The sequence below is a fragment of the Ranitomeya imitator genome, chromosome 2 (genome assembly GCF_032444005.1).
Source record: "Ranitomeya imitator isolate aRanImi1 chromosome 2, aRanImi1.pri, whole genome shotgun sequence".
Taxonomy (NCBI): Eukaryota; Metazoa; Chordata; class Amphibia; order Anura; family Dendrobatidae; genus Ranitomeya; species Ranitomeya imitator.
This window is the reverse complement of record NC_091283.1, coordinates 375047404-375074726: the sequence shown is the minus strand read 5'-3', so window position 1 is coordinate 375074726 and position 27323 is coordinate 375047404. Positions and strand designations below refer to the sequence as shown.

At 44.1% G+C, this 27323-nt stretch overlaps 1 protein-coding gene across 1 annotated transcript in view; it reads left to right on the top strand.

Annotated features, from left to right (window-relative positions):
- LOC138666613 (uncharacterized) overlaps positions 1-27323 on the top strand; it is a 180296-nt gene that overhangs the window by 89278 nt on the left and 63695 nt on the right. The window contains exons 21-24 of the mRNA XM_069754809.1: positions 19768-19900; positions 20028-20207; positions 20291-20414; positions 26488-27220. Of these exons, the coding sequence (XP_069610910.1) occupies positions 19768-19900; positions 20028-20207; positions 20291-20414; positions 26488-27220 (1170 nt within the window). The remainder of the gene's footprint in view (positions 1-19767; positions 19901-20027; positions 20208-20290; positions 20415-26487; positions 27221-27323) is intronic.

Below are 27323 nucleotides of genomic sequence, written 5' to 3'. Positions count from 1 at the left end.
TATATTGCCCAGCCACGTAGTATATTGCCCAGTCACGTAGTATATTGCCCAGCCACGTAGTATATTGCTCACTCACATAGTATATTGCCCAGTCACGTAGTATATTGCCCAGCCACATAGTATATTGCCCAGTCACGTAGTATATTGCCCAGCTACGAAGTATATTGCCCAGTCCACATAGTATATTGCCCAGCTATGTAGTATATTGCCCAGTCACGTAGTATATTGCCCAGCCACGTAGTATATTGCCCAGTCACGTAGTATATTGCCCAGTCTCGTAATATATTGCCCAGCCACATAGTATATTGGCCAGTCACGTAGTATATTGCACAGCGACGTAGTATACAGCACAGACACGTAGTATATTGCCCAGCCACATAGTATATTGGCCAGTCACGTAGTATATTGCTCAGCTACGTAGTATATTGCTCATCTGCGTAATATATTGCCAAGTCAAGTAGTATATTGCCCAGTCACGTAGTATATTGCCCAGTCACGTAGTATATTGCCCAGTCACGTAGTATATTGCCCAGGCACATAGTATAATGCCCAGCCACGTAGTATATTGCCCAGCGACGTAGTATACAGCACATAGACACGTAGTACACAGCACAGAGCCACGTAGTATACAGCACAGAGCTACGTAGTATATTGCCCAGTCACGTAGTATATTGTCCAGTCACGTAGTATATAACACTGCCCACATAGTATATAACAGTGGCCACGTAATATCTAGCACAGCCCACGGAGTATATCACATAGCCCACGTAGTATATAACACTGCCTATGTAGTATACAGCACAGAGCCACGCGGTATGTAACACAGCCCACGTAGTATACAGCAGTGTGGGCCCCATATCCCTGTTAAAAAAATAATTAAAATAAAAAATAGTTATATACTCACCCCTGGGATCCACCGAAGCTCCGGCGATAGGCGCGCGGCTGCCGCCATCTTCCGTTCCCAGGATGCATAGGCGAAATTACCCAGATGACTTAGCAGTCTCGCGAGACCGCTAAGTCTTCTGGGTAATTTCGCAATGCATCGCTGGGAACGGAAGATGGCGGCAGGCGCAAGCGGCTCGGCGGACTACGGAGGGTGAGTATAGCAGGTTTTTTGTTTTTTTTATTATTTTTAACATTACATTTTTTTACTATTGATGCCGCATAGGCAGCATCAATAGTAAAAGGTTGGGATGGGGACACACAGGGTTAATAGCGGCGGTAACGGAGTGCGTTACCCGTGGCATAATGCGGTCTGTTACCGCCGGCATTAACCCTGTGTGAGCGGTGACCAGAGGGGAGTATGCGGGCACCGGGCACTGACTGCGGGGAGTAAGGAGCGGCCATTATCTTCCGGACTGTGCCCGTCGCTGATTGGTCGTGGCTGTTTTGCCGCAACCAATCAGCGACTTCCATGACAGACAGAGGCCGCGACCAATGAATAGCTGTGACAGACAGACAGACGGAAGTGACCCTTAGACAATTACAGTATACAGTAGATGATGGTCCACCTTCTAGCCCCTTATATAATATGATGGTCCCCCACAGACCCCCATAATAAAAAATCTTATACTCACCTAATCTGGACACCTCATCTTCTGCAACCTCCATCTCCTGTTCTATCCAGTCTCACATTGGATGTGGGCATGTGGACGTTGGCAACGCGTTGCAGTGACATGCCTGCATGCTGCTGGCTTGAAACAAGCTGTAGACATAAAGGAAACCAGGCATAAGTGCCGGTGGTTCGGTGCTTCGTCTCAACCTTTAACAGTATCGGCGACCTGAGGATGCTGATAGTGTTAATGGCGTAGCATGCAATGCTGCCCACAGCCGGACCGGCCCATCTGACATTTTTCAGAATTGCCAGATGGCCATTCAAGCCCTGTTGTCAGGTTATATTTACCTCACATTAAGCTTACAACACTTTACATATTTATCTCATTATTTGCTGGAATTAATGAAAACTAGATTCCCACCCCCCCCTTCCAAAAAACAAACAAACAAAAAATAAAAACAGTACCTATACTATTTTAATTGAAAAAATAAAAAGTATGGCTCTTTGAAAAACTGAAGTAAAAGTCAAAAATTGGCTCTAATAGGAAGAGGTTAACGGAGTTTTCTGATTTTGGAAAACTCCTGTCCCCCCACTGCATTTTCTTTATTCACACTCCCCAGTCCAGCACTGAGTCTCTGCCACTGCTCCCAGGGACTATTATTGTCTGCAGCGCTGGCATCAAATTGACAGCCCATACACAACATCTACAAATTACAGTATATAACAAAAGTGAGTACGCCCCTCACATTTTGAAAATATTTTTGTTATATCTTTTCATGGGACAACACTGAAGATATGACACTTTGATACAGAATACGATGGTCACTGTACAGCTATTATAACAGTGTCAATTTGCCCTCCAATTAACTCAACAAACAGCCATTAATTTCTAAACTGCTAGCAACAAAAGTGAGTACACCCTTAACCCCTTCACCCCAAAGCCTGTTTTCACCTTCCTGACCGGGCCAATTTTTACAATTCTGACTAGTGTCACTTTATGAGGTAATAACTCTGGAACGCTTCAACGGATCCCACTGAGTCTGAGACTGTTTTCCCGTGACATATTGTTCTTTATGATAGTGGTAAAATTTATTCGATATGACTTTATGAGTGAAAAAAAAATTGGAGTTTGGCGAAAATTTTGAAAATTTCTCAATTTTCAAACTTTTTTACATTTTTATGCCCTTCAATCAGAGAGTCATATCGCACAAAATAGATAATAAAATTTCCCACATGTCTACTTTACATCAGCACAATTTTTTTAAGCATAATTTTTGGTTATACCGTAAGTGTTAAAAGTTGACCTGCGATTTCTCATTTTTACAACAAAATATGCAAAACCATTTTTTCAGGGACCACCTCATATTTGAAGTGAGTTTGAGGGGTCTATATGATAGAAAATAACCAAGTGTGACACCATTCTAAAAACTGCACCCCTCAAGGTGCTCCAAACCACATTCAAGAAGTTTATTAACCCTTCAGGTGTTTCACAGGAAGTTTTGGAATGTGGAAGGAAAAAATAAACATTTACTTTTCTTTCACAAAAATTTTCCTTTAGACCTATTTTTTTACTTTCTCAGGGGTAACAGGAGAAAATAAACCTTACAATTTGTTGTGCAATTTCTCCTGAGCATGTCAATACCCCATATGTGGGGAAAATCTACTTGGGTACACAGCAGGGCTCGGAAGGGAAGGAGCGCCATTTCACTTTTTGAATGTAAAATTTGCTGGAATAATTAGTGGACGCCATCTCATGTTTGGAGAGCCCCTGATGGGCCTAAACAGTGTAAACTCCCAACAAGTGACACCATTTTGGAAACTAGACCCCTTTGGGAACTTATCCAAAAGTGTATTGAACAACTTGAACCCCTAGGTGCTTCACAGAAGCTTATAACGTTAAACTGTGAAAATAAAAAGATCACATTTTCCCACAAAAATCTTTTTTAGCTCCAAATTTTGTATTTTCACAGGGGTAGCAGGAGAAACTGGACCCCAAAATTTGTTGTGAAACTTCTCCTGAGTTTACCCCATATGTCGTTGAAAACTACTTTTAAGGCACAGTGAAAAGCTCAGAAGAGATGTAGTGCCATATTACAGTGCAGATTTTATGGCACTTGTTCGAGGGTGCCATGTTACATTGGCAGAGCCCCTGAGGTGCAAGAACAGCATAACCCCCCATAAGTGACCCCATTTTACAAACTAAACCTCTCAATTAATTAACCTAGGGGTGCAGTGATTATATTGATACCACAGGTGTGTCACAGACTTTTATACCATTGGGCAGTGAAGAAAATATATAATTTAGATTTTTATCACCAAGATTGTGTGTTAGCCCCAAGTTTTACATTTTCATACTGGGACAAGGGTAAAAATGGCACCAAAATTTGTCCCACAATTTCTGCTGAATGAAGAAATACCCCATATGTGGATGTACAGTTCTATTTAGCCATATGCGAGCCTCGGGAAGGACGGAGTGCTATTTGCCTCCTGGAACGCAGATTTTCGTAGAATAGTTTGCAGATTCCATATAAAGAGACCCTAAGTGATAGAAGAGCAGAATCCCCCTCAAGTGACCATATTTTGGAAATTATAACCCTTTTGGCATTTATCTACAGATGTAGTGACGATTTTGACTCCATTGGTGTTTTTCAGAAACAAGCAGCAGTGGATGTTGCTGAGTGAAAATTGCAAACTCCTGTTGTAGTGACCACCAGCAAGAAAATAAAAATGGACGCAATAGCTTAATTGAATATAGAGTCCATATCGGACCTTTTAACATAAATATCATATACGTCCTTGACAATGAATGGCAGACCATTCGAAAGTATAGAAAACCCGAAAAAAAAACAATGAACATGGAAAGCAAACAAGAATAGGTCATGGGACACATGTATAGATGATATAAAATGCCTTTATTACAAAGTGAATGGCAAAAAATTGGCACTATGTGCAAGAGTGCCCGCACAATAGTGAAGGGTACAAATGACAATAAAAGCAAACATATATAACATACAATTAATATGAACAACTGGGGACCACATAAAAGGAAAGCTGTTATTGACCAGTTTGAAAAAAACTGTGCTAAATTGAGATGCATAAAAATTCTATGATAATGATAGATAACCTCATCATAAACAGAGGATAGACAGAAAAGTGAGGGTTAATCACAACAGTTCCTATATTGAACAATAATCATGGAGAGAATATCGAAAGGGCACAAAGGTTAGATTTTACACAATAATGGGTGTAATATGCTCTCCCTCTTCCAAGACCTCTTCCTTTCTGATTCTCTTAACCTTCTGGCTCTTACTGAAACCAGGATCCAGCAGTCAGACACCACCGCTGCTGCTGCAGCTCTTTCATACGGTGGTCTACATTTCTGTCATACCCCAAGATCGGACAACAGACCAGGTGGAGGCTTTGATCTGCTACTATCACCCAAACTTACCTATCCCCCAAGTACCCTCACTTGTCTTCCCTTCTTTTGATGTCCATGCTGTCAGACTCTATATCCCCTTCTCCATGCGAGTGGCGGTTGTGTATCTGTAAGAAGGTGGCGCGGGGTGGTAGTCATGGTCGAGTCCTTCAAACAATAGTCAGTGAGCACCCCGGTCCCTTGTACATGGAGTAACACAAGGAGTCCCAGTCCTGCAGTACAGTCAGTTACCTTCATCACACGCTCACTTCAGTTGCCAGGGATCTATACATAGCCGCTGATTAGAATAGTGAGCCACATTTGGGCCCTGTGTACAACAATAAATATATGTATGGGCCGAAGATTCACTGGAGGAGTCTATTCTCCCACTCCGTGCCCCCACCAGCAGCGGTCTCATGACTCCCAGAACTACCGGCTCTGGTGATGCACCTGCGGCTGCCACATTCGGTCCAGGCGCCACTTCCTCCTGCCTATCTGCATGAGCTGCGATCGTTGCAGCCGGCTACTCACAACATTGGGCCTCTTGCGGTTGTCCTTGCTCCTGACTGGATGCCATCCTTACAGCCACCACATATGGCCCTCGGGGCCTTTGCACCTTCATAAAGGTGACTCGATCCCATAATTGAAGAGAACCCTTAAAGGCAATGGATCCGGTGTTAAAGTACACCTTATCTCCGATGCCGGTCTCCAGAATAAATCCATAACTGCTCGTGGTGTTAAAGTACCTGATGACACCGCTGGCCACTCGGTCATACATGGCTCCCCCTCCGGGGCGCTGCAACTCATTCACAGTACAGCATTTTTGACACTTCTTTTCGTTGATTACTCCCCGCGCCTTGGGCTCCTCCAGGTATGCGCAGGAGGAGGCAGCAAGAGTCGTTGATGATGGCAGGGCCAAGGGAGGTGAGGGGGTAGGAGTAGGCACGGCCGTCTGGTTGGACTTGGGTTCCTTGCTCACCACCGCTGCGCTTGGTGATGATCTTTGCCTGCGACCACGGGAGCCGGTAACCATGGTCGCGACAAGTCCTCTCAGGACCGCCTCCAAGGTCTTCCAGGCCTTTTCCGGTTCCAGGTCTGGTTCCACCAGTCCCACGACATCCTCATCCTCAACAGCCTGCTTTTCTGTCCGTCGGAAAGGGTGCAACTCCTCCCACTCACTCATCCATCAGGTTCCAAAGGACAGGCCCGGGCCACAGTTCGCTTCCAATCCTGGCGTCCGATGCCACCACGGAAGGAGATGCTTTGCCTCTGCATGTTGTCCGGTAATGGCGTCTCCTCTCCTGACATGCTGGCACTGTCTTTTGGGCTTCTCCCATTCGTGGGTAGGATCTCTTCTAGCTGCTCCACCCATTCTCTCACACTCTGCTGCACAAGCTGAAGCTTCTTCTTTGCCCGCACACATTTTGGGTGGGAATTAGTCACGGGGGGATGTGACCTCCTCCACTTTGGCACCCATTTCTCTTCAGGACACCCACAAAAGGTGGCACCGCCCTCCATTACCGCGCCACTCACCTCTGTCTCCTTGTCAGCATTCGGCACCATCTTAAAGTCACTGTCAGCTGCCATCTTTAACTCTTTCACGGCTGTCACCTTCAAAGTTCCAGTAATCTTTTCCACCAGTTCTGTAGCTGCAGGGCTTCTGGATTCGATCATGCCGACTACGCCAAATATAACAAGGTGTCACGAGGTGGTAGTCATGGCAGAGTCCATCAAATAACAGTCAGTGAGCACCCCTGCCCCTTGTACATGGAATAACACATGGAGTCCCAGTCCTGCAGTACAGTCAGTTACCTTCATCACAAGTTTACTTCAGTTTCCAGGAATCAGTGTCAGGAGACACCACAGGACAGAGTTCTGTTCCAACTGAAGAAACTTTACTGAACACGGTGCAAATAAGACAATGGTCCCTGCGTTTCCCTGCAACTTTAGTAAGCTGCACAACACCAGCTCCTGCCTTGGTCACGAACCCGTATTTCTCCTGGGGACAATCCTGCAGAGCCAGTGTCCATTTATGCTGTCCATCAGCCTGGGGCAGCTCTTTCCTCCCCTCATTTGGGGGATCTTCAGCCCACACTATAGTGCAGGTCTCGCACTGGGAAAGCCTTCTTGGGCTCTGCTGTAAGAGCAGGAAGTCTCTTCCCTATGTCCAGAGACTTTGCACCATCCCTCTTTTAACTTCTCCCAACTAGCTAACCCTTAACTCTCTATCCCTAAGCTAAATATGTACAAATACATTCACATTACAGTGTAAAACATTAAGAGAACATATACTACACATTACACATTGGAAGAACATTAGTAAACCGCACATACAACAGGATACAACATATGACAATGACATTACCATATAAAACACTAGTGAACCATCAGCGTGCCGTATATGACACACGCACTCGGAGTATAGGAGAGAGGATGCATTTGAGGGTCCCCGCCACCTCCTTACATATTGTCCTTCGGGTCCCTCCCTTTCGTTCCTGGATCACTTTGCCACCTGGCTTCCACATTTTCTCTCCTGTGACATCCCCATCCTCATCATGGGAGACTTTAACATCCCCATTGCTTTTCCCCCTCTCCCCATCTGCCACTCATTTTTTATCTCTAACCTCCTCCTTTGGCCTTTCGCAGCTTACTAACTCTCCTATGCATGAAGATGGAAACTCCCTCGACCTGGTTTTCTCCTGGCTTTGCTCAATGTATGATTTTACCAACTCCTGTCTCTGACTCTCTGACCATAACCTTCTTTCATTCTCTGTCAAGAACTGTCATCCCGCTCAGGATACCGCAACTTTCCACACTTATAGAAATATACTGGCCATTAACACCCTGAAACTCATGAAGAATTTGCAGTCCTCATTGGCCCCAATCTCCTCCCTCATATTCTGACTCTGCACTGAAACATAATGAAACACTGCAACGTGCCCTAGATGAAGCTGCACCTCCTATACATAGAACACCTCGGCACAGATGACGACAACCCTGGCACACGCCTCAAAAATGTTTTCTGCAGCGGTTCTCCAGGTGCACAGAACGTCTATGGAGAAAATCTAATTTGCCTGAAGATTTCATCCATTATAAGTTTATGCATAAAACATACAACTCTGCCCTTCACCTCTCTATACAAACCTACTTCAATGCCCTCATCACCTCATTATCCAATAATCATAAACATCTCTTTGACACTTTTCATTCCCTACTCAACTCAAAAGGGCAGGCCCGAACTACAGATCTCTGCACTGACGATTTGGCCAATTATTTCAAAGAAAAAATTGACCATATCTGACAGGACATTTTCTCCCAACCCTCTCATACCATGCACTGTCCTCCCTCTCCCACTGCATCTAGCTCACTCTCTGACTTTGAACCAGTCACAGAAGAAGAAGTGATCAGGCTCCTTGCATCTTCTCACCTTACTACTTGCAACAGTGACCCTATTCTGTCAGATCTCCTCCAGTCCCTTTCCCCTGCTATCACCAGTCATTTACCAAAAAATACTCAACTTCTCTCTCTCTCTTCCGGGATCTTTCCCTCCTCATTTAAGCATGCTATCATACGTCCATTACTTTTAAAAAAACCATCCCTCGACCAAAACTTTGCTGCTAACTATAGACCGGTCTCTAATCTTCCCTTCATCTCTAAACTCCTGGAACCCTTGGTCCACTCCCATCTAATCCGCTATCTCTCAGATAACTCTCTTCTCGACCCTCTTCAGTCCGATTTCCGCTCTTTACACTCTACTGAAACTGCCCTCACTAAAGTCTCTAATGATCTACTAACAGTTAAATCTAATGGTCACTTCTCCATGCTAATTCTCCTGGATCTCTTCAGCATTCGACACTGTGGATCATCAGCTCCTCCTCACTATGCTCCTCTCCATTAGCCTCAAGGACACCGTTCTCTCCTGGTACTCCTTCTACCTCTCTGACTGCTCCTTCACTGTTTCTTTTGCTGCCTTCTCCTACTCTCATCTTCCCCTTACTGTTGGGGTTCCTCAAGGATCAGTCCTAGGCCCCCTCCTCTTCTCCTTGTTTACTGCCGCTATTGGACAAACAATCAGTAGATTTGGTTTCCAGTACCATCTCTATATTGATGACACCCAATTATCCACCTCTACTCTTGACATCACCCCTGCATTATTACAAAACAGGAAAGAGAAGGAGATCCAGCTCAACGAAATAGTGAAAAATCCATAATTTATTTCACTTAAAATATAGTGAAAGGACAAAACATCAGCATACAAAAAAATTAAAACCAAGGTCAACGCGTTTCCGGTGACTAAGCACCCTTAATCATGGTTGATTTGATCATGATTAAGGGTGCTTAGTCACCGGAAACGCGTTGACCTTGGTTTTAATTTTTTTGTATGCTGATGTTTTGTCCTTTCACTATATTTTAAGTGAAATAAATTATGGATTTTTCACTATTTCGTTGAGCTGGATCTCCTTCTCTTTCCTGTTCGTCCACGCCCTGACACAGCGGTTCCGTGCTCCGAGCTCTTGGGAATGTCGGTATGGTGAGCTGGATTTTGTTTTTTCCATTATTACAAAACACCAGTGATTGTCTTACCGCTGTCTCCAACATCATGTCCTCCCTCTATCTGAAACTGAACCTGTCAAAAACTGAACTCTTTGTGTTTCCTCCCTCTACTAACCTACCTATGATCAACATTGCCATTTCCATGTGTGGTTCCACCATTACTCCCCAGCAACATGCTCGCTGTCTTTGGGTCATATTTGATTCAGAGATTTCATTCATCCCCCACATCCGTTCACTGGCTTGCTCTTTTTATCTGCACCTCAAAAATATTTCTAGAATTCGACCTTTTCTTACTTTCGACTCTGTAAAAACTCTTAGTGTTGCTCTTATTCATTCTTGTCTAGACTATTGTAACTCTCTATTAATCGGTATCCCTCTTACTAAACTCTCCCCTCTCCAATCTGTCTTGAATGCTGCAGCCAGGATCATATTCCTCACCAACCGTTACAATGATGCTTCTACCAAAGTTAAAAGCTTGCAGAAAGTTGCAGGCCAACCTTTATATTTGTTAAAAAAAAAGTCTGCAATTGAGGAAATTTTACCTTATTAAATAAATCGATAAATTTTTGGAATTATAGTGGAATAATATAATATGTTATGTAACAGCAGTAAAAAGCATATGTCCCAATGGCCTAATTTAAATATGTAACCACAAAGGAGAAAAAAAGCCTTGAATAAAACAAAGTATGATGCAAACAAAAGTGCTCCCAAACACAGTATGATACCCCCACAGTGAACTCCTCCACATGCACAGCATGATGACCCTACTGTCATCATCACTGAGGGCAGCACGGTGGCGCAGTGGATAGCACAGCAGCCTTGCAGCGCTGGAGTCCTGGGTTCTAATCCCACCCAGGACAACATCTGCAAAGAGTTTGTATGTTCTCTCCGTGTTTGCGTGGGTTTCCTCCGGGTACTCCGGTTTCCTCCCACATTCCAAAGACATACTGATAGGGAATTTAGATTGTGAGCCCCATCGGGGACAGTGATAATAATGTGTGCAAACTGTAAAGCGCTGCGGAATATGTTAGCGCTATATAAAAATAAAGGTTATTATTAAAAATAAAGATTACTGTACCCCCCTCCCTCAGTTCCCCCAACAAAGAATGATGACCCTATCACAGCATGATTCCCTAACTGTAATCCCCACACAGCCCTCCATACAGTATAAGGGGCTCAATACAGTACAAAGGCTCCACATAGATCTCCATAAAGTATAATGGCTCCACATAGTGCTCCATGCAGTGTAATAGCCCCTACATAGTCCTGTATACAGTGGGTACGGAAAGTATTCAGACCCTTTGAAATTTTTCAATATTGTTTCATTGCAGCCATTTGGTAAATTCAAAAATGTTGATTTCTTTTTCTTATTAATGTACACTCTGCACCCCATCTTGACTGAAAAAAAACAGAAATGTAGAACCTTTTGCATTTTAAAAAAAAGAAAAACAAATATCACATGGTCATAAGTATTCATAGAAGCACCCTTTTGAACTAGTACAGCCATGAGTCTTCTTGGGAATTATGCAACAAGTTTTTTGCAACTGGATTTGGGGATCCTCTGCCATTCTTCTTTGCAGATCCTCTCCAGTTCCATCAGGTTGGATGGTGAACGTTGGTGGACAGCCATTTTCAGGTTTCTCCAGAGATGCTCAATTGAGTTTAGGTCAGGGCTCTGGTTGGGCCAGTCAAGAATGGTCACAGAGTTGTTGTTGTCTTTGTTACTTTAGCTGTGCGCATAGGGTCATTGTCTTGTTGGACGGAGATCCTTTGGCAAAGTCTGAGGTCCAGAGCACTCTGGAAGAGGTTTTCATCCAGGATATCTCTGTACTTGGCCTCATTCATGTTTCCTTGCAACCAGTCATCCTTTCCATGCAGCTGAAAACCACCCCCCATAGCATGATGCTGCCCCCAACATTTTTCACTGTTGGAATTTTATTGGGCAGGTGATGAGCAGTGCCTGGTTTTCTCCACACATACCGCTTAGAATTATCACCAAAAAGGTCTATCTACTTCTCATCAGACCAGAGAATCTTATTTCTCATTGTCTTGGAGTCCTTCATGTGTTTTTTAGCAAACTCTATGCGGGTTTTCATATGTCTTGCACTGAGGAGAGGCTTCCTTCCGGCCACTCTGCCATAGTGGCCCGACTGGTAGAGGGCTGCAGTGATAGTTGACTTTGTGGAACTTTCTCCCATCTCCCTACTGCATCTGTGGATCTCAGCTACAGTGATCTTGGGGTACTTCTTTACCTCTCTAACCAAGGCTCTTCTCCCACGATTGCTCAGTTTGGCTGGACAACCAGGTCTAGGAAGACTTCTGGTGGTCCCAAACTTCTTCCATTTAAGGATTATGGAGGCCATTGTGCTCTTAGGAACCTTGAGTACTGCAGAAATTATTTTTTAACCTTGACCAGATGTGTGCCTTGCCACAATTCTGTCTCTGAGCTCAGAGAGTACATTAATGTAAAAAAAATATATATTTTTTTAATTTACCAAATGGCTGCAAACAAAAAAAAGAGTGAAAAATTTAACCCCTTCATGACCCAGCCTATTTTGACCTTAAAGACCTGGCCGTTTTTTGCAATTCTGACCAGTGTCCCTTTATGAGATAATAACTCAGGAACGCTTCAATGGATCCTAGCGGTTCTGAGCTTGTTTTTTCGTGACATATTGGGCTTCATGTTAGTGGTAAATTTAGGTCAATAAATTCTGTGTTTATTTGTGATAAAAATGGAAATTTGGCGAAAATTTCGCAATTTTCACATTTTGAATTTTTATTCTGTTAAACCAGAGAGTTATGTGACACAAAATAGTTAATAAATAACATTTCCCACACGTCTACTTTACATCAGCACAATTTTGGAAACAAAATTTTTTTTTGCTAGGAAGTTATAAGGGTTAAAATTTGACCAGCGACTTCTCATTTTTACAACGAAATTTACAAAACCATTTTTTTTAGGGACCACCTCACATTTGAAGTCAGTTTGAGGGGTCTATATGGCTGAAAATACCCAAAAGTGACACCATTCTAAAAACTGCACCCCTCAAGGTGCACAAAACCACATTCCAGAAGTTTATTAACCCTTTGTTAGGAGTCGAGTTTCCTCTGCTGCACAGGGGGAATCTCGATCCGTCTCCGCTGCGGTCTCCCATTCTCCTCCAGCCGCAGTGGAGCCTGCTCAGCAGGGACGTCGATCCCAGCATCTCGCTCAGTCTGACTCTGTGAGAAGAGTTACTGCTGCTTCTCCAGCTTCTGCCTGTAAAGCCTATACTGGTCAGCAGCGAGTGGACTTCTCTGGGACTAAGTCCTTGTCTGCGCACACTGAGCATGCCCAGGGCAAGATCTCCCGTTGGAGATCGAGGGTCATGTGCTCAGACTCTGCAGCGCATTCTATTGGTCCTCTTGGCAGGTCTTGGAAGGGCAAAGTTTCTGTGGCCGCTTCCTGTCCTGCAACTATATAAACTGCGCATGACCGCACGGCCATGCGCTAGTGTACAATTTAATACGTGTGTTTGTTGTGAGTGCAAGTCGTTCTTTAAATACCCCTACCCTATTGTATGACTGTTCGCGTATGGAGTATGGCTGCTATCTAGCGCCCGACTTATCACTCAACGTGTCACACACGTGTCAGCGTCTACTGCTGTGACCGCCAGTGCGGTGCCACGCGCCTGTGTGCGCTTCCTGACCCACGTCTGGGTGCTTAGTGGTGCCTGCCAGCACGGCACAGTTCGCACTTCGGTGCCTTAATTATATTATTCCTTTCACACCCAGTAGCGGTGTAGTGCCAGCAAGGGTCTAATCGGACTACAATCCCTGTTGGGGTTTAGTTCGCTGACCACTTGCTCGCGCTCTATGTGCGGTACCGCGGTCCTGTGACGCAACAGGATCGCTTTCTTCACGCTGGGTGAGGTTTAACCCACGCGTGTATACTTTTGAATACCGCCATATTGTCTGTCATTTCCTAGCAGCAGGTTTCACCTGCACGGTGGACCCCGGACTGCGAACGCATCTATATTATCTCTCTTGGTGCGTTCCGCCAGTCCTAACACCCTTCAGGTGCTTCACAGCAGCAGAAGCAACATGGAAGGAAAAAATGAACATTTAACTTTTTAGTCACAAAAATGATCTTTCAGCAACAATTTTTTTATTTTCCCAATGGTAAAAGGAGAAACTGAACCACGAAAGTTGTTGTCCAATTTGTCCTGAGTACGCTGATACCTCATATGTGGGGGTAAACCACTGTTTGGGCGCACGTCAGGGCTTGGAAGGGAAGGAGCGCCATTTGACTTTTTGAATGAAAAATTGGCTGCACTCTTTAGCGGACACCATGTCACATTTGGAGAGCCCCCGTGTGCCTAAAAATTGGAGCTCCCCCACAAGTGACCCCATTTTGGAAACTAGACGTCCCAAGGAACTTATCTAGATGCATAGTAAGCACTTTAAACCCCCAGGTGCTTCACAAATTGATCCGTAAAAATGAAAAAGTACTTTTTTTTCACAAAAAAATTCTTTTAGCCTCAATTTTTTCATTTTCACATGGGCAATAGGATAAAATGTTGGGCAATTTCTCCCGAGTACGCCGATACCTCACATGTGGGGGTAAACCACTGTTTGGGCACACGACAGGGCTCGGAAGGGAAGGCGCGCCTTTTGACTTTTTGAATGGAAAATTAGCTCCAATTGTTAGCGGACACCATGTCGCATTTGGAGAGCCCCTGTGTGCCTATGCATTGGAGCTCCCCCACAAATGACCCCATTTTGGAAACTAGACCCCCCGAGGAACTTATCTAGATGCATACTGAGCACTTTAAACCCCCAGGTGCTTCACAGAAGTTTATAACGCAGAGCCATGAAAATAAAAAATAATTTTTCTTTCCTCAAAAATGATTTTTTAGCCTGGAATTTCCTATTTTGCCAATGGTAATAGGAGAAATTGGACCACAAATGTTGTTGTCCAGTTTGTCCTGAGTACGCAGATACCCCATATGTGGGGGTAAACCACTGTTTGGGCACACGGCAGGGCTCAGAAGGGAAGGCACGCCATTTGGCTTTTTAAATTTAAAATTAGCTCCAATCATTAGCGGACACCATGTCGCGTTTGGAGAGCCCCTGTGTGCCTATGCATTGGAGCTCCCCCACAAATGACCCCATTTTGGAAACTAGACCCCCCAAGGAACTTATCTAGATGCATACTGAGCACTTTAAACCCCCAGGTGCTTCACAGAAGTTTATAATGCAGAGCCATGAAAATAAAAAATAATTTTTCTTTTCTCAAAAATGATTTTTTAGCCTGGAATTTCCTATTTTGCCAATGGTAATAGGAGAAATTGGACCACAAATGTTGTTGTCCAGTTTGTCCTGAGTACGCAGATACCCCATATGTGGGGGTAAACCACTGTTTGGGCACACGGCAGGGCTCAGAAGGGAAGGCACGCCATTTGGCTTTTTAAATTTAAAATTAGTTCCAACCATTAGCGGACACCATGTCGCGTTTGGAGAGCCCCTGTGTGCCTAAACATTGGAGATCCCCCACAAATGACCCGATTTTGGAAACTAGATCCCCAAAGGAACTAATCTAGATGTGTGGTGAGCACTTTGAACCCTCAAGTGCTTCACAGAAGTTTATAACGCAGAGCCATGAAAAAAAAAAAAAATTATTTTCTCAAAAATGATTTTTCAGCCTGGAATTTCCTATTTTGCCAATGGTAATAGGAGAAATTGGACCACAAATGTTGTTGTCCAGTTTGTCCTGAGTACGCAGATACCCCATATGTGGGGTAAACCACTGTTTGGGCGCACGGCAGGGCTCAGAAGGGAAGGTGTTGTGAATTCTGTTGTCGAACTCCCTCCTGTGGTCGTGAATGGTACTTCGGCGAGTTCTGTCCATGGACTCCCTCTGGTGGCTGTGAGTGAAGCTGCTGCTTCTGAGGTTCCTTACACAGGTGACGTGGTTTATCCTTTGGTTGGCTGCTCTATTTAACTCTGCTCAGATCGTTACTCCATGCCAGCTGTCAATGTTCCTGCATTGGTTCAGTTCGTTCTTGGATCTTTCTGGTGACCTGTCTTCTCCAGCAGAAGCTAAGTTCCTGATAGTTATTATTTGTTCATTGTTTCCTTGTCCAGCTGGTTATCATGATTTTGTCTTGCTAGCTGGAAGCTCTGGGATGCAGAGTGGCACCTCCGCACCGTGAGTCGGTGCGGAGGTCTTTTTGCACACTCTGCGTGGTCTTTTGTAGTTTTTTGTGCTGACCGCAAAGATACCTTTCCTATCCTCTGTCTGTTTAGTAAGTCTGGGCTCCCTTTACTGAAACCTGTTTCATTTCTGCGATGGTGACTTTCATCTTTACTCACAGTCAATATATGTGGGGGGCTGCCTTTTCCTTTGGGGAATTTCTCTGAGGCAAGGTAGGCTTTATTTTCTATCTCTAGGGCTAGCTAGCTCTTAGGCTGTGAAGAGGCGTCTAGGGAGAGTCAGTAACGCTCCACAGCTATTTCTAGTTGTTGTGATAGGATTAGAGCCTGCGGTCAGCAGAGCTCCCACATTCCAGAGCTTGTCCTGCGTGAGTTTAACTATCAGGTCGTGCCGTGTGCTCCTAACCACCAGGTCCATAACAGGAAGGCACGCCATTTGGCTTTTTAAATTTAAAATTAGCTCCAATCATTAGCGGACACCATGTCGCGTTTGGAGAGCCCCTGTGTGCCTAAACATTGGAGATCCCCCACAAATGACCCCATTTTGGAAACTAGACCCCAAAAGGAACTAATCTAGATGTGTGGTGAGCACTTTGAACCCTCAAGTGCTTCACAGAAGTTTATAACGCAGAGCCATGAAAATAAAAAAAACATTTTCTTTTCTCAAAAATGATTTTTTAGCCCGCAATTTTTTATTTTCCCAAGGGTAACAGGAGAAATTTGACCCCAAAAGTTGTTGTCCAGTTTCTCCTGAGTACGCTGATACCCCATATATGGGGGTAAACCACTGTTTGGGCACATGCTGGGGCTCGGAAGTGAAGTAGTGACGTTTTGAAATGCAGACTTTGATGGAATGCTCTGCGGGCGTCACGTTGCGTTTGCAGAGCCCCTGATGTGGCTAAACAGTAGAAACCCCCCACAAGTGACCCCATTTTGGAAATTAGACCCCGAAAGGAACTTATCTAGATGTGAGGTGAGCACTTTGAACCCCCAAGTGCTTCACAGAAGTTTATAAAACAGGGCAGTGAAAATAAAAAATATGTTTTCTTTCCTCAAAAATAATTTTTTAGCCCAGAATTTTTTTATTTTCCCAAGGGTAACAGGAGAAATTTGACCCCAATATTTGTTGTCCAGTTTCTCCTGAGTACGGTGATACCCCATATGTGGGGGTAAACTACTGTTTGGGCACATGCCGGGGCTCGGAAGTGAAGTAGTGACATTTTGAAATGCAGAGTTTGATGGAATGGTCTGCGGACGTCATGTTGCGTTTGCAGAGCCCCTGGTGTGCCTAAACAGTAGAAACCCCCCACAAGTGACCCCATTTTGTAAACTTGACCCCCCAAGGAACTTATCTAGATATGTGGTGAGCACGGCGACGGAGCACGGGGGGTGGATCGGAGCATGGGGGGGTGGATCGTAACACGGGGGGGTGGATCGGAGCACGGGGGTGGATTGGAGCACGGGGGTGGATCGGAGTGCGGGGGGGTGGATCAGTGTGCGGGGGGGTGGATCAGAGTGCAGGGGGGGTGGATTGGAGCATGGGGTGGGATTGGAGCACGGGGGGAGTGGACAGGAGGACGGGGGAGCGGAGCACAGGACGGAGGGGAGCGGACCACAGATCGGAGGGCTGGGGGGGCGATCGGTGGGGTGGGGTGGGAGCACATCAGTGTTTCCAGCCATGGCCGATGATATTGCAGCATCGGCCATGGCTGGATTGTAATATTTCACCAGTTTTTTAGGTGAAATATTACAAATCGCTCTGATTGGCAGTTTCACTTTCAACAGCCAATCAGAGCGATCGTAGCCACGGGGGGGTGAAGCCACCCCTCCTGGGCTAAAGTACAACTCCTCCCGTCCCTGCAGGTCGGGTGAAATTACAGTTAACCCTTTCACCCGGCCGGCAGGAGCCCAATCCGGCCATGACGCATATGCTGCATCACAGGTCGGATTGGCACGGGTTTTCATGACGCATACGGTGCGTCAAAGGTCGGGAAGGGGTTAAAGGGCTCTGAATACTTTCTGTATCCACTGTAAAGTGTAATGGGCCCCACATAGTGCTCCATGCAGTATTATGGCCCCACACAATGCTCCATACTGTATAATTGCAGAACACAATGCTCCATACAGTATAATGGTCAAACATAATGCTCCATACTGTATAATGGCCTCACACAATGCTCCATACTGTATAATGGCCCCACATGATGCCCCATGCTGTATAATGGCCCCACACAATGATCCATACAGTATAATGGCCTCACATAATACTCCATAATGTAAAAAGGCCTCACACAATGCTTCATACTGTATAATGGCCCCACACAATGCTCCATACTGTATAATGGCCCCACACGATGCTCCATACTGTTTAATCGACCCACGTGATGCTCCATACTTTATAGTGGCCCCACATGATGCTCCATACTGTATAATGACCCCACATAGTGTTTTATACTGTATCATGTGTCCGCATAAAAAAATACCTTATATACTTGTGTATAAGCCGACTCGAGTATAAGCCAAGGCACCTAATTTTGCCATGAAAATCTGGAAAACTTATTAACTCGAGTATAAGCCGGGTATGCATTGTCCCCTATGCATGGCTTCTCATCACTATCCTTTTCTGCATGGCTCCTTATCCACATCCTGTCGACATGGCTCCTTATCCCCGTCCTTGTCTGCATGGCTCCTTATCCCCATCCTTTTATGCATGGCTCCTTATCCCCATCCTTGTATGAATGGCTCCTTATCCCCATCCTTGTCTGCATGGCTCCTCATCCCTGTCCTGGTATGCATGGTTCCTCATCCCTATCCTTGTATGTATAGCCCCCATGAGAAAAGCATAAAAACATCCTACTTTCCTTCCCTATGCACCCTCACAGCATCTTGTTCCAGTGCCAGCAGCCTCTGCGGCCGAACGATCACGTGTGCCCGCTCATTAAGGTAATGAATATTCACCTCTCCCCACTCTTATGAGAATGCAGAGGGGGGAATACTCATAACCTTAATGAGCGGGCACCTGTGATAGCCCAGCAGCTGGTGGAAGGCGGCTGCTGCTCCTTACACTGTGCGCGCTATAAGAGAAATTAATATTTACTGCAAGTGCAGTAAATATTCATTTCTCTTTATCAGCTCTGCCTCCTGTGTGCCCGCTGCCCCGCCGCTCCCCCTCCCCCGCCATCTTTTGGGACAATTACTCATGTATAAGCCGAGGAGGGACGTTTTCATCACCAAAAATGTGTTGAAAAGCTCAGCTTATACTTGAGTGTAGATGGTAACTACTCACTTCTGCCCATTCCAATGCTGATCTGGACTCTTCATATATCACAAACCTACCTGTGGGCATTAGTGCCGCCACTCTCCTCAGCCCGCAGACTTATGGGAGGATACATAACCTGATGGGACGGAGTGTGCAGAGGAGCGTGGTCACAGTACTAGTGATGAGGGAGATGGTAAGAGGGCTGAGAAGAGTGGTGGCAGCACTAGTCCTGAGGAGATGGCGTGCGTGCGTTTGCTACCACTGGCCTAGGCAATAATTCTTTTTTTCAGATCCTCAGAGAGTTCTTTGTCATGATGTGCCATGTTGATCTTACAGTTACTAGTGTGAGAGAGTGTGATAGCGATAACATCAAATTCAACACACCTACTCCCCATTCACACCTGAGACTTTGTAATACTAATGAGTCACGTGACACCAGGAAAGGAAAATAGCCAATTAGGCACAATTTGGTCATTTTAACTTAGGGGTGTACTTACTTTTGTTATCAATCGTTTTTACATTTATGGCTGTGTGTTGAGTTATTAAAAGGGTACATCAAATTTACATTGTTATACAAGTAGTACACTAACTACTTTACATTGTATCAAAGTGTCATATCTTCAGAGTTGTCTCATGAAAAGATATAATAAAATATTTAAAAAATGTGAAGGGCATACTCACTTTTGTGATATACTGTCTATCACCTCATAAGTTTCTCATTTTCTCCAATAATTGGATTATCATATGGGATTCTTTATGATGCCACATCGTAATCTTCTTCCCTTTCAGGTCCCTACAATATTGGCTCTTTTCAAAAGAAATTTCCTTATTGATCTGGTCAAGGATGGATAGGTACAGAAACATGAAGGCGGAGAGGCTAGTACACCTCACCCTAGAGATCCTCTGCCGGCTTACTGGAGAGGTGAGAGATTCTGAAAGCATCACATTGTATTATTCTTATATATAGATATGACAGATGGACAGAACTGGAGAGGTGAGGACTCTGGAAATGTCTGTAGTGAGATTTATTAATGTCTCTCCATAACCAGGATTACACAGTAGTGAAGAAGACCTCTAGTGAGCGCTGTCAGGCCCCTGTGTCTGAGGGATGGGGAAGACCCCTGAGCCCAATCACTGGGCCTCCACCTCGCCTCCTGATACATAAGGACATCAATGACCAGAAGATCCTAGAACTCGCCTACAAGATGATTGAGCTCTTGACTGGAGAGGTGACACTGCTGGGAATGCTGGGACATTATACAGTAACACTATGAAGGAATCAGGGAGATAACAGTATAATTGTATGTGTCAGGTTCCTATAAGGTGTCAGGATGTCACCATCTATTTCTCCATGGAGGAGTGGGAGTATTTAGAAGGACACAAAGATCTGTACAAGGATGTCATGATGAAGGTTCACCAGCCCCTCACATCACCAGGTAATAAACATGATTAAATACTTACTTGTAGTGAAGCGAGGTTTCTTGAATATCACTTTTTAAAGATATTATCCTATTTGCAAACACCCATATGCTCCATGAACCCCAACACACTGATGATTGCCAATTAGGATCTTGCTGTGTTTTACATTGTGAGGAAGATGTGATTAGGATAGAAGAAAATGAGGTCGAAAATATTACTACAGTCATCCATGTCATGGACATGAATTAAATATCTTGTAGATTTTCTTCAATACAATGATGCAATACAGTCCTGGATTGTAGCTTTTTCTCAGCAATGTAATGCATAAGAGGAAAACTTTGACTCATTGTTGAGGCACATTTTTTGTTCTTCCTTTTGTTTGGTTGTGAAATATATTTTCATATGAAATATACAGGTTGATTCAAGAACGATGGTTCAAAAGTAAAGGTCTGTAGTTATAGTAACATCAGTAGTAAATGGCCAGGGAAAGAAAATCAGGGCAAACTTGATTGGTTGCTCATAACAACCACTCACAGTACAGCTTTTGTTTCTTCAAGAGCCAATTTTAAAATGTACTTACATAATGTGACATATGTGGATCACGATGAATTATAAAAAATAAGCTTTTTGTATGTTGGAATTTTCAAGAACACGATTCGTTGTGACAGAACAACAAAACTTTCATAATAAATTTGGTGAATGTGCTCTGCATAGAAACGGCATTTTGTGTTGGGGGAATAAGTTCAACGCCACTGGGTGTTTATATCATGGGAAAAGTTCAGGCTGGCCATTTCGCAAGCCAGCGCGAAACGGCTGTCGTCCTGTGCCGTTTGCACGTGAAAGCCTCCCTGTCTCTGTTTTACATATATCCAGAATAAAGGACATTGTTTGTGGGACGGTGAGAGCCATGCTCTCTTCTTACACATTGTGATTTTAAACATCATTAGTGCCTGCATTTTCAGACACTAGCCATGCAAAAAAATCTTTTTTGGAGGTCTTACCAGGTTTTTTCCACTACCATTTTTTCTGGATGTACCCACCTTTCTTTCCTTGATATGTGGGGTAATTTGCCTGACTTTTTATGATTTTATGTAATGTTTAATAAACTTGTACCTTTTAATTGCTACCTTGGCCTTTGTTAAAGTGTTTCTTTTAGAGATCTACTCATCTTCTTTATGGCTTGGTACATAGGATAATTTTGGTGTGAGTATATACATTCTGAAAGGCCACAAAGGCTGCAACACCATTAAGCAAGAGGCACCACTAACCAAACAACACCGTGAAGACCAAGGAGATCTCCAAAGAAGTCCAGGACAAAATTGTTAAGATGCATAAGTCAGGATTGGGTTATACAAATATTTCAATCTCTGAGGATCCCCTCGAGCACGATCAAATCCATTATTATAAAATGGAAAGACCCTGATACCACAACAAACCTGCCAAGAGAGGGCCGCCCACTAAATCTCTCAACCCGGGCAAGGAGGGCATTAATCAGAGAGCAGCTGAAGGAGCTGCAGAGTTCCCGCACAGAGAATATCTGACTATACAACCAAAATAACCTGTACACTACGGAGAGATGACCTTTATGAAAGAGTTGGGAGAAAAAAGCCTTTAGTTAAGCCCAAAAATTGTAAGGCTCGTTTTGAATTTGGTAATAAACACGTGGAAGACTCCTTGCACAGGGTTACTGCTACAGTGTGGTGCCAAAAGACCGCAGCATCTGATTTTTTCTTCTCCGGCACTAAGAAGAAGCACTTATCCTTAATTTTAAATGTGTTTCTTTCTTCCGGAAGAACAGGGGTCAATTGGCCATGTTGGAAATCCCTGTGCTCACAGCTGAGCTCGGTTAGGCACTCCTTTTCCCTTTATAATCTGGGCTCTTTTACAAATCCTTGTGAGAGCAATCATTTACTGCACAGCTAATGGAAGGAGATGAGTTCATATGAGGAGGAGAGTTGGAGGAGTTATCTGTGACTGTTGCTTGGTTTCGATGCATAGTAGTTTCCTAGTCTTCTTTATTTTAGTTTATTCCTCAACCTCCATGCCCCTGTGCATTCATTTGTTATATGTGAGTGAATATTTGTATGCCTGGAGTTTTCTGTTAACCCTTGTTTGTGTTGCCTTGCTTGTCGGGTTGGTGTACTACGGCAAGAGAGAAGAGAAAAGAGAGCCACCATATACATGCACACCACGGGCATATAAGTGGTGTACTACGGTGCACAGTAGCACCCCTCTTCCCTGGGTGTGGGAAGAGAAGAGACCGAGGGCTAACTCGGGAGATAAGGCAAGGGTGGAGGCCCCGGCATTTTCACCTTCAGAAGTATCCCGGGGAGTAGGGTGAGCTAGGGCGCCCCCTAGTGTTAAAGACAGGGAAGGAGCCCCTGGTCCTGGGTCATCCGACAGCTGTGTTGTGACAACTCCTTAAATGCATGGAGGAGGATGCTGTGGTCAGATGAGAACTTTTTGTGCACCAAGGTAAATGCTATGTCTGGCACCAAATCAATACAGCTCATCACCCCCAAGAACACCATCTCCACAGCGAAACATGGTGGTAGCAGAATTATGCTGTGTGGAGTGGATATTTATTGGCAGCAGCGACTGGCAAAATTGTCATAGGGGAGATGGATGGTGCAAAATACAGGGATATATTGAGCAAAACCTGTTTCAGTCTGTCAGTGATTGGAGACTGACGGAGGTTCACATTCTAACAAGACAATGACCCAAAGCATACTGCTAAAGCAACATTCAAGTGGTTTAAGCAGAAATATGTAAATGTTTTGGAGTGCTCTAGTGAAATCCAGACCTTAATCCAATTGAGAATCTGTGGTCAAACCAGAAGATTGCTGTTCACCAAAGGAACCCATCTAACTTGAATGAGCTGGAGCAGTTTTGACTTCAGTAGTGACTCTAGGGGGGTGAACAGTTATTCACACAGAAGTATTCAGTTATTTTGTTCTGTTTGTTATTTGCTTCACAATAAAAAGAAAGCCAAATGTTATCAGTTGTAGGTATGTTCTTAAGGCTGGGATCACACATACGCGAGATACAGCCGAGTCTCGCAGGTGAAAACCCAGCTCGAGTGCCGGCGCCAGAGCTGGGTTTTCACCTGCGAGACTTGGCCGTATCTAGCATATGTGTGATCCCGGCCTTATATGTACTATTATTATTATTATTTATTTTTATAGCGCCATTTATTCCATGGCGCTTTACATGTGAGGAGGGGTATACATAAAAACAAGTACAATAATCTTAAACAATACAAGTCATAACTGGTACAGGAGGAATGAGGACCCTGCCCGCGAAGGCTCACAATCTACAAGGGATGGGTGAGAATACAGTAGGTGAGGGTAGAGATGATCATGCAGCGGTTTGGTCGATTGGTGGTTACTGCAGGTTGTAGGCTTGTCGGAAGAGGTGGGTCTTCAGGTTCTTTTTGAAGGTTTTGATGGTAGGCAAGAGTCTGATGTGTTGTGGTAGAGGGTTCCAGAGTAGGGGTGATACGCAAGAGAAATCTTGTATACGATTGTGGGAAGAGGAGATAAGAGGGGAGTAGAGTAGGAGATCTTGTGAGGATCGGAGGTTGCGGGTAGGTAAGTACCGGGAGACAAGGTCACAGATGTATGGAGGAGACAGGTTGTGGATGGCTTTGTACGTCATGGTTAGGGTTTTGTAGTGGAGTCTCTGGGCAATGGGGAGCCAGTGAAGGGATTGACAGAGGGGAGAGGCTGGGGAATAGCAGGGGGACAGGTGGATTAGTCGGGCAGCAGAGTTTAGAATAGATTGGAGGGGTGCGAGAGTGTTAGAGGGGAGGCCACAGAGCAGGAGGTTGCAGTAGTCAAGGCGAGAGATGATGAGGGCATGGACTAGGGTTTTTGCAGATTCATGGTTGAGGAATGAACGGATTCGTGAAATATTTTTGAGTTGAAGTCGGCAGGAAGTGGAAAGGGCTTGGATATGTGGTTTGAAGGAGAGATCAGCGTCAAGGATTACCCCGAGGCATCGAGCTTGTGGGACTGGGGAGTGTGGGCAGCCATTTACTGTAATGGATAGGTTCGTTGGGGGGGTCGCATGAGATGGGGGAAAGATGATGAATTCTGTTTTGTCCATGTTAAGTTTCAGAAATCTAGCAGAGAAGAAGGATGAAATAGTGGACAGACATTGAGGGATTTGGGTTAGAAGGGAGGTGATATCTGGTCCAGAGATGTAGATCTGTGTGTCGTCAGCATAGAGGTGATACTGAAAGCCGTGAGATTCTATGAGCTGTCCCAGGCCAAAGGTGTAAATGGAGAAGAGCAAGGGCCCAAGGACTGAACCTTGTGGGACTCCGACAGATAGAGGGCGAGGTGAGGAGGTGGTGTGTGAGTGGGAGACGCTGAATGTCCGGTCTGTTAGGTATGATGAGATCCAGGATAGGGCCAAGTCTGCGATGCCAAGGGATGAGAGGGTTTGTAATAATAGGGAATGGTCCACTGTGTCAAAGGCAGCCGACAGGTCGAGGAGGACTGAGTAGTGTCGCTTGCTCTTGGTGGTTAAGAGGTCATTGGTGACTTTAGTTAGGGCAGTTTCGGTGGAATGGTGTGACCGGAAGCCAGATTGTAGGCGGTCAAAGAGGGAGCAAGAAGAGAGATGGGAGGACAGTTCAAGGTAAATGTGTTGTTCCAGTAGTTTGGAGGCATAGGGGAGAAGTGATATAGGGCGATAGCTAGATACAGAGGATGGGTCAAGAGAGGGCTTTTTGAGGATAGGTGTGATGGAGGCATGTTTAAAGCTTGAGGGGAAAACACCAGTTGTTAGTGATAGGTTGAAGAGATGGGTTACGGTTGGGATGAAGATTGTGGTGAGGTTTGGGATGAGGTGGGATGGGAGTGGGTCAAGTGCACAGGTGGTGAGATGCGATCTTGAGAGTAGAGTGGAGAGTTGTACTGATGGAAACCATAAAAATGACCAGTGAAATTCAAGGTTGTGAGGTATAAAACCATGAAAAATGCCAAGGGGGAATACTTTTGCAAACCACTGAATTTTAAGATACACTGGCACGTGTCTAGGCAGAACTGGACTATCACCTAGACATGTGCCAAATCACCAATGGAAATCACTTTGATCATATGTAGTGTATAGATAGTGTATCTTTCCATCTTAATAAAGTTGTGTAGTATTTTCTTGGATTTGGTTACCAAGGCTATAATTTTTCCCCAACCGTTTTGAATCAACCTGTATTATGAAATGGATCTAGAAATCATATTTTAACATATGATAATGGCAATGTGTTAGCTTTTGTCCTCCAATGCAAATGATGCCTTTTTCGTGGAAATCTGATGTGCAGTTTAAGAGAAATGTAAAGTAACAACTATATGTAACACAGTGCAGATTCATCTCCACTAACAGCCGAGATCCTTAGATGAGGAAAAGAACAGGCATTTATACGACATTTCATAACTTTCCCAAATTATTATAAAAATATTTACAACACATCCTGAACTGAATTACTGAACCCAATTTATTATATATTGTCGGAGTCGATCCATTTTATATCGACTCCAACGTCCCTAAAATGGACACCGACTCCACGACTGCAACTTCACAGCCCTTGTGACAGGCACACTGAACTTAAGAGGAAGATACCTACAAAACAAAAGTGAAAAATTGCGGAAAAATAGCCAGACGGCCTCACATTATGATCTACATAATCTAAAGTCACTTAAGACAACTGATGGTTTGGCCACTTGTTTGACCGGTAGTTATCTTTCCTGACACTCCCATACACATGAACGTCAATTCTGCTGAGTGCTCCTGTGTTCTCTATTTTAGCACTGTTGCCAGATATCTTTCACTGATTGCATGCCACGGCATGTAATTGTATTTATTTCTGCATGCGGTGCTCATACTCGATACTGATTACAGTAAATTGAGATATTTCGAAAATTTTGTTTCCATTTTTTCATAATTCGCATATAATCACCACTTTTATCGATCCTGTGGTTTTCATAATACAATGACTTTTCCTACTTTGTGTTGCAATCTCAATGTTGAGAAGTGTAATGTTATTGAAATACTAAAGTTATTCAAGAAACTCCGTTTTATTTTTGGCAGGTGACTGTACCAGTAACTCCGAGGGACATGTGATATTTACAGAGAAAACAGAAAATCGTCATATACCCCAAGAGCATATTATGATCCCAAATATATTTCCACCCCTTCGCAACAAAGATGTAACATTTAATCCTTTACCACAGGGCCTATCTTCTGATTCATCACAGACTGTTAAGCAAAATAAAAATAAAAGATTGGATGTTAAACATCAAAGATCTCACTCAGGGAAAACTCCATATTCATGTTCTGAATGTGGGAAATGTTTTGATCGGAAGATAAGTCTTGCTATGCATCAAAGAATTCACAAAAGGGAAAAGTCATTTTCATGTTCAGTATGTAGGAAATGTTTTGCTAAGGAAGTGAATCTTGTAATGCATGAGAAACGTCACGCACAAGAAAAGCCGTTTTCATGTTCAGAATGTGGAACGTCTTTTAGCCAGAAATCAAGTCTTGTTGCACATCAGAGAATTCACACAGGGGAGAAGCCATATTTATGTTCAGAATGTGGGAAATGTTTTAACCAAAGATCACATCTTGTTACACATAAGAGAACTCATACAGGGGAGAAGCCATATTCATGTTCAGAATGTGGGAAATGTTTTATCCAGAAATCACATCTTGTTACACATCAGAGAAGTCATACAGGGGAGAAGCTATTTTCCTGTTTGACATGTGGGAAATGTTACGGGGCTAAAATTAATCTCATTATACATCAGCGAAGTCACATAAAGGAGTAGTCATTTCTATGTCTAGAATAAAGAAAATATTTTACTGGGACAACCAGCTTTGCTTACCAAAAAAATTCACACAAGGGCAAAGCCATGTTCATGTCCTTC